The sequence below is a fragment of the Setaria italica genome, chromosome IX, assembly GCF_000263155.2.
Source record: "Setaria italica strain Yugu1 chromosome IX, Setaria_italica_v2.0, whole genome shotgun sequence".
In the NCBI taxonomy this organism is placed as follows: Eukaryota; Viridiplantae; Streptophyta; class Magnoliopsida; order Poales; family Poaceae; genus Setaria; species Setaria italica.
In genome coordinates, this window is record NC_028458.1 from 9,605,813 (window position 1) to 9,617,567 (window position 11,755).

The 11,755-nt window shown below is 62.8% G+C and overlaps 1 protein-coding gene across 1 annotated transcript; it reads right to left on the reverse strand.

The window, feature by feature from the left end:
• Nucleotides 1-6,700: 6,700 nt before the first annotated feature.
• On the reverse strand, nucleotides 6,701-8,411 carry LOC111258426. The gene is made up of 3 exons (XM_022829654.1): nucleotides 7,944-8,411; nucleotides 7,429-7,761; nucleotides 6,701-6,706 (listed from the first exon to the last, which is right to left on the reverse strand). The coding sequence occupies exons 1-3, from the start codon at nucleotides 8,409-8,411 to the stop codon at nucleotides 6,701-6,703; spliced, it is 807 nt and encodes a 268-aa protein (XP_022685389.1).
• Nucleotides 8,412-11,755: the final 3,344 nt, after the last annotated feature.

Consider the following 11,755-nt stretch of genomic DNA (forward strand, 5'->3'; position numbering starts at 1 on the left):
TATTAACGACCCCCCAACACACTGCTTAAAGAAGCAAACATGAAGGCCCAGGCCCACCAAGACGTGATCAAAACTCCGCCTCGCCCGATCAAGACGCCAGGGTCGGAAACGGCCAACCCCCCTCCGCAAGGTCCCCGCCTCGCCCGACCGTAACCCCAGGGTCGGGGGCACCCGACCCTGTGCCACGAAAGTTCCGCCTCGCCCGACCCCAAGCGAGAGAGAGTAGGGCACACTGGGGCCCACGGGGTCAGAACCCCCCTCGGATACGATCCGCATGAGCAAGACAGACAAAAACCAGTGGGTCCCCCCCGTCGCCCTCGCCGTAAATGCGCCGCAGGTCTGGCAGAGGGCAGGGCGACCGCACCCCTCACGCAACCCGACGCAAGTACCCGTGCACGACCGACCTGTGCAGGCTACAGTGCCGAAGGCCGGCTCCCATTCGCCGCAGGGTACTCATGACCTGCGGCGACCGGAGCAAAGGAGGGAGCGGCCCGTCCTCGGGTCCCGCACGCCCTCGGGTCCCGCGCGAACAGCAGTACAGATGTAAAGCTCCTCCTCTCAACAGCCATCACCGGAGCAGCGGCATCCACCGTCCACCCTAACGGACGCTGGGGTAACGACGAAGCTGCCTCATCATGATCTGGCCTGGTACCTACGAGCATCGAAATGGCTATCTACGGGGAGCAGCAACACTTGGCGTCCGGCGACCTCCCCCTCCGACATGCACACCGGCCAGAACGCCAGTCGGGCGATGCAGGGCGCGCCCCCGGAACGGCGGGGGGAATCTATCCATCAACCCCCTCCGGGGGCGAATCCTGCTGCAACCGCCCAACGAACACCGCCACCCGCGGTAGGCGAGGCCCGATCCGTCCACCAGCGCGTCGGTCTCGTCCGCGATGCCCGCGACACGCTGAACACGCGGAGACGCTCCCGCGCGGACAGGGGGGACGGGGCGGATCGAGGCTACCACGTCCACCGTGGCGGGCGTTACGACAGCGGGGAAGACCGCAGTCCGAGCCCCGGAGCGGCCAGACCTCGGGCCTTCTCCACGCGCATCCTAAATGCGCCCTTTCCGCCGCGCTTCAGGCAACCCACGAGCGTGGCCAAATACTCGGGGGAGACCAACCCTGGAGTATGGCTCAGCGATTACCGGCTTGCATGTCAAGCCGGCGGGGCGGACGATGACCTGTTCATCATCCGCAACTTACCCCTTTTTCTGGCGGACTCCACGAGAGCCTGGCTAGAACATATCCCTTCAGGACGCATTCGCAACTGGAACGACCTGATGGAGGTTTTCGTAGGAAACTTCCAAGGGACGTACACACGCCCTGGCAACTCCTGGGATCTCTGGAGCTGCCGCCAGGGGGCGGACGAGTCCCTCTGGGATTACATCCGGCGCTTCTCCACAAAGTGCACCGAGCTCTCCAACGTCGCCGATGCCGACATCATAGGAGCCTTCCTAGCAGGGACCTCTTACCGGCCCCTCGTCCACGAGCTAGGGCGCCGAGGCCCGCGAACCACGGAAGAGCTCCTCAACATCGCCACTAGCTACGCTTCTGGTAAAGAGGCTGTCGGAGCGATCTTCGATCGTTCCCAAGGCTAGGCAAAGCAGGAGGAGGACGCCGACGAAGGCACCTCCAACCGCCAGCAGCAGAAGAAGAAGGGCAAGCAGCGACGTGAGGCTCCACTCGTAGCCGCAGTCGAGCGCAAGCGGGGGCAACCGCCCCCGACGGCGCTCCTAGCTTCTTCGACAAGCTGCTCGAGGGGCCGTGCCCGAACCATGAGTTCCCCGTCAAGCACGCCTACAAAGATTGTAACCTCATGAAGAGGTTCTTTGTGGGCAATCCGGTGAAAGGTGACCGGAAGCGGAAGCCCGACGAGGAAAAGAAGGGCGACGAAGAGAAGGAAGACGGCTTCCCTAAAGTCGACGGCTGCTTCATGATCTTCGGGGGCTCCGCAGCGTATGACACCAAGCGCCAGCAAAAGCTAGAGCGCCGGGAGGTCTACGCGGCCGAACCTGCGACTCCGGCTTTCCTCGATTGGTCCGGACCGGCCATCACCTTCGATAGGACCGACCACCTGGGACGCGTCCGGCATCTGGGGCGTTACCCTCTCGTCGTCGACCCCATCGTCTTCACGACGCGCCTCACCAAGGTACTCATGGACGGGGGCAGTGGCCTCAACCTCCTCTACGCCGAGACCCTCGATGCCATGGGGATCGACCGCTCCCGTCTCCGTCCTAGCAAGGCACCCTTCCATGGCGTCGTGCCAGGGAAGCAGGCGACGCCTCTCGGGCAAATCGACCTGCCCGTCACGTTTGGGACCCCTTCCAACTATAGGAAGGAGTTCCTCACCTTCGAGGTGGTAGGGTTTCGCGGAACCTACCACGCCATCTTGGGACGGCCATGCTACGCGAAGTTCATGGCACTCCCCAACTACACCTACCTCAAGCTCAAGCTGCCAGGGCCGAACGGGGTCATCACCATCGGCACAACCTTCCAGAAGGCGTACGAGTGCGACGTCGAGTGCTGCGAGTACGCCGCGGCCATCACCGTCTCGGGCGACGTCGCGGCCCAGCTTGAGGAGACGATCGAGGACCAGCCCGACGCCAAGCAGTCAGGTACCTCCTTTGAGCCGACCGAAGGTATCAAAGAAATCCCTCTCGGTCCCGGTTGTTCCAGTGGAGGGGTCGTGCGCATCAGCGCGGCCCTATCCCCCAAATAGGAAAGCGCGCTCGTCGACTTTCTTCGCGCGAACAGCGACGTCTTCGCGTGGAAGCCCTCGGATATGCCAGGCATCCCGAGAGAAGTCGCCGAGCATTCCTTGAACATCAGGGCCGGCTCTAAGCCGGTGAAGCAAGGCTTGCGCCGTTTCGACGAAGAAAGGCGCAGGGCCATTGGTGAGGAACTCCAGAAGCTCCTGGCGGCCGGGTTCATCAAGGAAGTACACCACCCCGAGTGGTTGGCCAATCCTGTTCTTGTACCGAAAAAGAACGGGAAATGGAGGATGTGTGTCGATTATACCGGTCTCAACAAAGCGTGTCCAAAGGATCCGTTCCCTTTGCCACGCATAGATCAAATAGTCGACTCAACCGTCGGGTGCGAAACACTCAGCTTCCTCGATGCGTATTCCGGCTATCACCAGATCGCGATGAAAGAGGCCGACCAGCTCGCTACCTCCTTCATCACCCCCTTTGGCCCCTACTGCTACGTTAAGATGCCGTTCGGCCTCAAAAACGCGGGGGCTACCTTCCAGCGATGTATGCTTAAGTGCTTCGGAGATCTCATCGGGCGGACCGTTGAGGCCTACGTCGACGACATCGTAGTCAAATCCAGGAAGGGCGATCAGCTCGTTCCCGACCTGGAGTTAGCCTTCGAAAGGCTAAGGGATAAGCGTATCAAGCTTAACCCCGAGAAATGCGTGTTCGGAGTCCCAAGGGGCATGCTGCTAGGCTTCATCATCTCCGTGCGCGGCATCGAGGTGAACCCGGAGAAGATAGCGGCCATCAACGACATAGGGCCGATCCGGAACATGAAGGGAGTACAACGCGTCATGGGATGCTTAGCATCCCTAAGCCGCTTCATCTCGCGCCTCGGCGAGCGAGGACTTCCTCTCTATCGGCTCCTGAAAAAATCCGACCGCTTTGAGTGGACCAGCGAGGCGCAGGAGGCACTTGACAGGCTCAAGGATCTCCTGACGAAAGCCCCAATCCTAGTTCCGCCGGCCAACGGCGAGACCCTTCTACTCTACGTCACGGCGACCACCCAGGTGGTCAGCGCGGCCCTAGTAGTGGAGCGGGAGGAGGAGGGGCACGCTCTTAGGGTGCAACGCCCGGTGTACTTCATCAGCGAAGTATTGTCCGAGTCCAAGTCACGATATCCGCAGATCCAGAAGCTCGTCTACGCCGTCCTCATCACGAAGAGGAAGCTACGTCACTACTTCACCTCCCATCCGGTAATGGTCGTCTCTTCATTCCCGCTTGGTGAAGTAATCCGGAACCCAAATGCAACAGGAAGGATCGCGAAGTGGGCGCTTGAGCTCATGGATCAGGGTATCACCTACGTCCCCCGCACCGCCATCAAGTCCCAGGTACTCGCCGACTTCGTGGCCGAGTGGACAGAGGTGCAAGCACCGTCGGCAACAGAGGAACAGGAGTACTGGACGATGTACTTCGACGGGTCACTGATGAGGGCCCGCGCCGGAGCAGGCCTCGTCTTCATCTCTCCGTTGGGCGTACGCATCAGGTACATGATCCGCCTCCACTTTCCTGCATCCAATAATGTCGCTGAGTATGAAGCCCTGCTCAACGGGCTCCGTATCGCCGTCGAGCTTGGCATCCGCTGACTAGACGTCCGAGGCGATTCCCAGTTGGTCGTCGAACAAGTCATGAAAGAATGGAGCTGCCATGACCCTAAAATGGCCACCTACTGCAACGAGGTCCGTAAGCTCGAGGACAAGTTCGACGGGTTGGAGCTCAACCACGTCGCAAGGCGCTTCAACGAAGCCGCTGACGAGCTAGCGAAGGCAGCGTCCGGTCGGATGCCCTCCCCCGATGGCGTTTTCGTTAGCGACCAGCTGAAGCCTTCGATCCGTTATCTGGAGCCAGCAGGGGTCGGCGGGGCATGCCCAGCCTTGGGGTCGGGATCCGAGCCGGGGGAGGTCGGCAGCATGCCACCTGTCCTGGACCCGAGCACCGATCCCAAGGGAATCAACGCTGCCCCACCCGACCCAGCCCCGGAAGCCAAGCCTTCCGACCCCGCGGTTATGGAAATCAAGGCGGGCCCCGCGGCGGGGGCCGACCCCACGCCCGACTGGAGAACCCCGTACCTCGACTACCTTGTCCACGACGCGCTCCCGACAGACAAAACCGAAGCCCGCAAGATCGCGCGCCGTGCAAAATCCTTCGCCATCATCGACCGGGACCTCTACAAGCGAAGTCACACGGGGATCCTACAACGCTGCATCCCGATCGAGCAGGGAAATGCGCTGATCCAGGATATCCATGCCGGAGCTTGTGGTCACCATGCTGCGCCAAGGACGCTTGTGGGCAACGCCTTCCGACAAGGTTTCTACTGGCCCGCCAAGGTAGTCCGCACCTGCGAGGGATGCCAGTTCTTTGCCCGCCAAACCCACCTGCCCGCGCAGGCGTTACAAACCATCCCCATCACGTGGCCGTTCGCGGTCTGGGGGCTGCATCTCGTCGGACCCTTCAAAAGGGTGCCCGGGGGCTTCACCCATCTACTCGTCGCTGTCGACAAGTTTTCCAAATGGATCGAAGCAAGGCCTGTGGCGCAAATCAGGTCCGAGCAAGCGGTGCAGTTCTTCACCGACATCATCCACCGCTTCGGGATCCCAAACTCCATCATCACCGACAACGGTACGCAGTTCACCGGAAAGAGATTCCTTCAGTTCTGCAACGACCACCACATTCGAGTGGACTGGGCGGCAGTTGCGCACCCCCGCACGAACGGGCAAGTCGAGCGAGCCAATGGCATGATACTTCAGGGTCTCAAGCCACGGATCTTCGACCGCCTTAAAAAGTTTGGCAGACGATGGGTTGCGGAGCTCCCAGCAGTCCTCTGGAGCCTGAGGACGACCCCCAGCCGGGCGACAGGGTTCACCCCGTTCTTTATGGTTTACGGGTCCGAGGCCATCTTGCCCACCGACTTGGAGTATGGGTCGCCAAGGGTAAAAGCATACGACGAACAGGGAAACCAGGCGTCGCTCGAGGACGCACAAGATCAACTCGACGAGGCGCGAGACGTAGCCCTGCTACACTCAGCTAAGTACCAGCAGGCCCTACGGCGTTACCACAGCCGCAGGATACAAGGCCGCGCCTTCAACATCGGAGATCTAGTGCTCCGCCTCGTCCAAGATAACAGGGGTCGGCACAAGTTGACTCCCCCATGGGAAGGCCCGTTCATCGTCGCACAAGTGCTACGGCCAGGCACCTACAAGCTGGCAACTCCCGATGGGCAAATCTTCAGCAATGCCTGGAACATAGAACAGCTAAGGCGCTTCTACCCATAACTCTCATTTCCAAGTTATGCATGGTCTTGCCGTCTTTTCCGTTCTTTCGTTAGGTCTTTTCGTTTTAAGCTCAGGGGTATCCGACCCTGGCCTCGTTCCAGGGCCGCATACCCCTCGGGGGCTACCAGTTTTGTTCTTCTGCGTAAAAAGAAACCCTAAGCCACCTTGGCTCAGGTCTTTTCGTTTTAAGCTCAGGGGTATCCGACCCTGGCCTCGTTCCAGGGTCGCATACCCCTCGGGGGCTACTAGTTTTGTTCTTCTGCGTAAAAAGAAACCCTGAGCCACCTTGGCTCAGGTCTTTTCGTTTTAAGCTCAGGGGTATCCGACCCTGGCCTCGTTCCAGGGCCGCATACCCCTCGGGGGCTACCAGTTTTGTTCTTCTGCGTAAAAAGAAACCCTGAGACACCTTGGCTCAGGTCTTTTCGTTTTAAGCTCAGGGGTATCCGACCCTGGCCTCGTTCCAGGGTCGCATACCCCTCGGGGGCTACCAGTTTTGTTTTTTCTTTTTTCAAAACCGAACACTCCCTTTCGAAAACCTTTGGATGCGAAGAAATAAGGATGCGTGAACGGTACTCAGGCAAGTCGCGATCGGACTGCGAACAAACCTACGCCCCAGCGGCTACGGTACCATCGCTCATCGAAAACTTACTGACGCGCCCGGCAACGCATCCTAAAGCTTTCAAAACCAAAGGAATAGCAAAGGGAATCGGTTTCTTTCATGCGAACGAAAAGTCATAAGAACAGGCCCGTATGACCAACGCAAATGAGTTCAAAACGACTGACATAAGTACAAACTTTTTCGGGTGCAAGCCCGGTACAGCTAATTGACAGGAGGGTCGGCTGGAGCAGTGGTTCCGAGGTCGGCTGAAGCAGCGGCTTCGGGGTTGACAGGAGCGGCGGCCTCAGGGTCGGCAGGAGTGGCCTCAGGGTCGGCAGGGGGGACGGCTTCATCCTCCAGCAGCTTCGCGAGGGCTTGCGCCGGCACGGTCACCACGGCGTCGATCTCGTCCAGCTCGGCGTCGGTGTAGCCGGCGCAGTACCCCTCACTCATCCCGACAAAATTAATGTCGGCATAGTGAGACCCGAAGACCCCGAAGGCGCACCACACGCCAAGGCGAAGCGTGTCCACGGCAATTTCGCGACGGCGACGGCGCACCTCGAGGACACGAGCCGGCAGCGAGCTCGACCCCTCCTCCGGAGCAACGCCGAAGTCCTCGCAGATGACGCGGACCGCATCCCGCAGGGCACTATGTTCGCTGCGCTCCTCATCGAGCAGAGCCCGCAACCTAGCGATGTCACCTGCAGGAGCCACTCGAGAAATCCCACCAAGTCAAAAGAAGCAAAACACCAACAACATAAAAACGCAGGAGCAGAAAGAGCCTCACCGTCGGCCTCGGCCTTCAGCTCGCGCTCCCGGTCGACGCTGCGGGACAAGGCGGACTGGAGCCCCTGCACCTGCAAACGGAGTTGCTCGTGCTCCGCGCGGAGGGCTCCACTCTCCCCCCTCAGTCGCGCCAGCTCCTCGGCGTCACGGCGGGCCCGCTCAGCAGCAGCGGCTTTTAGCCCCTCGGCATCACGGCGGGCCCTGTCCATGGCGGCCTGGAACTCCTTGAGGTCAAGGCGGGCCTTCTCCGCGACAGCCTGGAACCTGGCCTCGGCACGCCGCGCCCCGTCTAACGCCGCCTGCTCGCGCCCCTCCAGCTCGCGGACGGCCCCCTGGGCGGCGCCGAGCTGCAGGGTCAGATCCCTGGTGCACTCCCTCTCGGTGTTGTAGTGCTCCCAGAGGTTCCGCTGCCGCCGGAGGAAATCAGATTTCTCCCGGCTGCCCTCTTGGAGGGCCTGCAAAGCAACGTACCGTTAGAGCAAAAAAGCAAAGAGGAGGCGCTCATCGCCACGCGGCAGGAATAACATACCTGGCTGCCAGGGACCACGGCGTTGGCCAAAACTCCCAGCGCCGAGGTCAGAGCCGCCTGAACTTGGCCGACGCCGCCGTGCATCGCCTGCCACCTATGCCACTCGGCGGCATCATCCAGCGCGTAGAGGCGCCTCAGCGGGTTGTCGCGGGATGTACAGCGGAGGACGGGCCCTCTCCACGCCCCCGGGACGGAGGAAGCCGAGGGCGAAACGAGGGCCGACTCTGACGTCGCCGTCGAGGACGACATCACGACGCCAGAAATCGCCAGATCCGCCGACGGCTCCGGCGACTGCACGATCGTCGCCGCCGAGCCCGCCAACGGTACCCCTGTGGGCACCTTCGTCTCAGCCGCCAGGGTTACTCCCGCGGGAGCGACTGGGGCGGAGACCCCGGTCTCCGGCACTGCTGCCTTCGCCGCCGCCGCGTCCTCGAGAGTAAGCGCCCCCTCTGCCTCTGACCCCGCCATGGCAGCGGGAGCATCCGCCCCGCCCTCCGTCGTCTCCGCCTCCTCCGCCTCGTCGGCGTCGAGGTTGATCACCTCCCCGGCTTGAGGGCCCGAGGGGATCACGGCCCGAGCCGGAGGGGCGATCGGTGGGGCCGCATGTGGAGTGGAGTCCGCTTCCCCTCCTACGGCTGACTCCGCCGCCGTCCCGCCTACCGACTCCACAGGGGCCACCTCCGCAGGGGGTCCAGTGGCCGCACCAGGAACCCCGCCGATCGCCGCTGGCGGGTCTGCGGCCCACCCCCCGAAGGAGGACGACGTCAGCAGCGCCTTCTTGGGCGCCAGCCGCAGGGTGACGCCGCGGGGAGAAGTACTGCGCGTCGACGGCCAGGCGTCAGCAGAAACAAGCGAAAAAAGAAAGGAAGGATGACACGTAGGAAGAGTCCACTTACGCCCTCGAAGCGCAGGGGCGGCGCGCGCGCTTCGACTCGGAGCCGGACGCCGACCCCGGGGCATCTGGCAGTGGCCGCTTGTCACCACCCCGTTGCCCCCCACCAACAGGCACGGCGGCGGAGGCAGACCCCACGGACCCCCGAGGAGCACCCCGAACGGACTCCTGGGGAGCGCCCCGCGCCGGACCCAAAGCGGCGGCAGGGGCAGGCTCTGACGGCCCCTGAGGGACGCTCCGTGTCGACCCCAAGGGAGCGGCCCGCACCCGCTCCTGGGGGACGCCCTGGGACGACCCCGAGGGGGCGCCCCGCGCCCCTTCCTGCGGGAGGCCCTGCGCCGACCCCCGGGGAACGTCCTGCGCCACCCCCTGAGGAGCAGCCCGCGCCAGCTCCTGAGGCGCGCGCTGCGCCGACCCCTGAGGGGCGGTCCGCGCCGGCTCCTGGAGCACGCGCTGCGCTGACCCCTGGGGCACAGCCCCAGGACCCGGGGGAGCCGGATCCCGGGCGGACGCTCCCGCCGCTGCACCCCCTGCAGCCGTCTGCGGGGATGCGTTGCGAATCACCAAAGCCCCCGAACGGGGGGCAAACAGCTCTTCCTCCTCCTCCTCTTCCTCTTCTTCTTCTTCTTCTTCTTCTTCTTCTTCTTCTTCTTCTTCTTCCTCCTCGTCGTCGTCGTCGTCACACACGACCGCCCCTCTCCGCCGCCGTTGGAACTCCTTGGCGGCCTTCTGCTGCCGCTTCTCCGTCTCCTTGTCTTTGCGGCGCTTCTGCTCCTCGGCCCGGAGACGGTTGCGAGCCCTCCGCTCGGCATCCTCCGGCACCGGCGGGAGGGAGTCCGCAACCCGGGTCAACATGCCCTGCGAAACGTAAAGGGGATCCGCATCGGAACAACAAAACAACGGGACATCAGGAGGGAGAAGCGGTGACCCAAACACCTTACCAAGTCTACGAAGCCCGGCTCCGGGCGCATCGGCGGGTGCCCGGGGATCGGGTAGTCGATGTCCTTGTCCTCCAGCGCCTCCCGGAGCCGTTGCCGGATCTCGGAGGCAGCGAGCGCGCCTATCGCCAGGACGGTGCCCTCGGGCGGCATGTCGGGGGACATGACGCCAAGCGGCCGGGCCCGGAGCATCAGCGGCGCCACCCGCCGGGCGTGGCACGCGCCGATGACCCCGGCGCCGGTGAGCCCCTCCCGCTTCAGCTGCCCTATGGCCTGCAGCAGGTCGGAGATCTTCCTCTTCTCCTTCTCCACCGGCCCGTACGCCCACACGTCGGGCGCCGCGTCGATGGTGCAGCCGGTGAACGCCGGCAGGGGGGAGTTCGGGTAGTTCTTCACGTAGAACCGCTGGTTGTGCCACCCCTTGTTGGAGACCGAGGTCTTCACCGTCATGTACTCCTTGGAGCGAGTATGACGGAGATGGATCCCGGCGCACCCAATCGGCACCGGAGGCGACCGCTGCTGGCTCTCGGCTTTCGCCGCCTTCTGATACAGGCTCACTGTGAAGAAATACTTCCACAGCTCGAAGTGGGGCTCGATCCCCAGGAATCCCTCGCACAGCGCGACGAACGCCGTGATGTGCTGGATCCCATTGGGGTTGAGGTGCTGGAGCTCAAGCCCGTAGTAGTAGAGGAGCCCGCGGAAGAAGCGGCTTGGGGGGGGAGGCGAACCCCCGCTCGTGGAAGTAGGCAAAGGAGACGACGTAGCCGGCGGGAGGCGACGGAACCTGCTCCAGCCCCGGCAGCAGCCACTCGTCCGCCGCCGTCTTCTCGCAAAGGAGCCCCTTCTGCACCAGGCCCTCGGCGCGGTTGGAGGTGAAGTGGGAAACTCCCCAGGAGGCCATCGCCAAGAAAGGGAGGGGATCGACGGAGGCGGAGACGAAAGCACGCGGCGTGAAGCGACGGGGACAAGGCGAGCGAGGCAAGCGCAAGTGAACTAGGAGGAAGGTAAGGAGGCTCGAGTGCGAAAGGAGAGGAACCGGCGCGGCGTACTCCTGCTTTTATAGGAAAAGTACTGGGGAAGCCAAATCGATGCCCCGGCCGTCATAAATGCGGCGCCAGGTACGCCCCTGCCGCGCCCGTTTCCTTTTCGAAACCCCCGCGCACGATCGGCCGCGAAAAACATCCTATCTTCCTCGATTCGCGGAACGACGCTTCCATAACCCCGCTTCCCGGGTACCGCGCCCACGACGCTCCCCACGATCGGCCCAGGCACACCAACCGCTCCGCTCCAGTCCAAGGCCCACAGGGAGGTAAGAAAGGGATACGGGGCTAAAAACGCTCCTACGGCCCAATACGGTCCAGGGGTTCGAAAGCTAGCCCAATACGGGTTCGACAGTTGCCTCAGGACATCCCCGAGCAAGGGGTGAGAAGGGGCGGGCCCGCTAGCGGCCAACACCCAGGCGAGCGAACGCCAAGGGCGCCCCAACCTCACGTTCGAGTCTCGCTCGGTACAAAGTTCATGGTTTTTCCACGGGGAAAGGCAACGAGCCCTCAGATCCGGTCGAACGGATCCGGGAACTATATGAACTGACCGGCGGGAAATTGGAGTACGCCACCAGCTTGGCCCGAGCCGGACCCCCCCGAACGGGGACCGGGACTCCACTCGAACTTGCCCGTTTGCAGCTCAAACGAGCACCACGGTTCGTCCAACGCGGATAACGTGGCCCGGCTCAACCCCTCCGTCCTAGCGAACGGACACTTGAGGGGCAACGATCAAAAAGTCGACCTAGCCTCCCGATCGGTTTCCTGCAACGAGCAGGAGCTCGGGGGCTAGCCTCGCAAAACAATTACCACGCGTGTGGTCACAAACTTGCAGGTTCTCTCGGGCATGGCGAAGATGAAACAAGCGCGCCATAACACAGAACCGGCGGCAAACAGCGAAAGGAGCCTCCGGAGGAGCACTCCTGCTCCACCACAGGCTCG

Bases quoted from the DNA above. Each gene is read 5' to 3' on its own strand.
- LOC111258426 (XM_022829654.1), bottom strand. From the start codon at position 8,411: ATGGCGGGGTCAGAGGCAGAGGGGGCGCTTACTCTCGAGGACGCGGCG. The intron at 7,762-7,943 runs GTATGTTATTCC...CTGACCCTGCAG, and splicing joins CCGTGGTCCCTGGCAGCCAG to CTCGGCGCCGCCCAGGGGGC.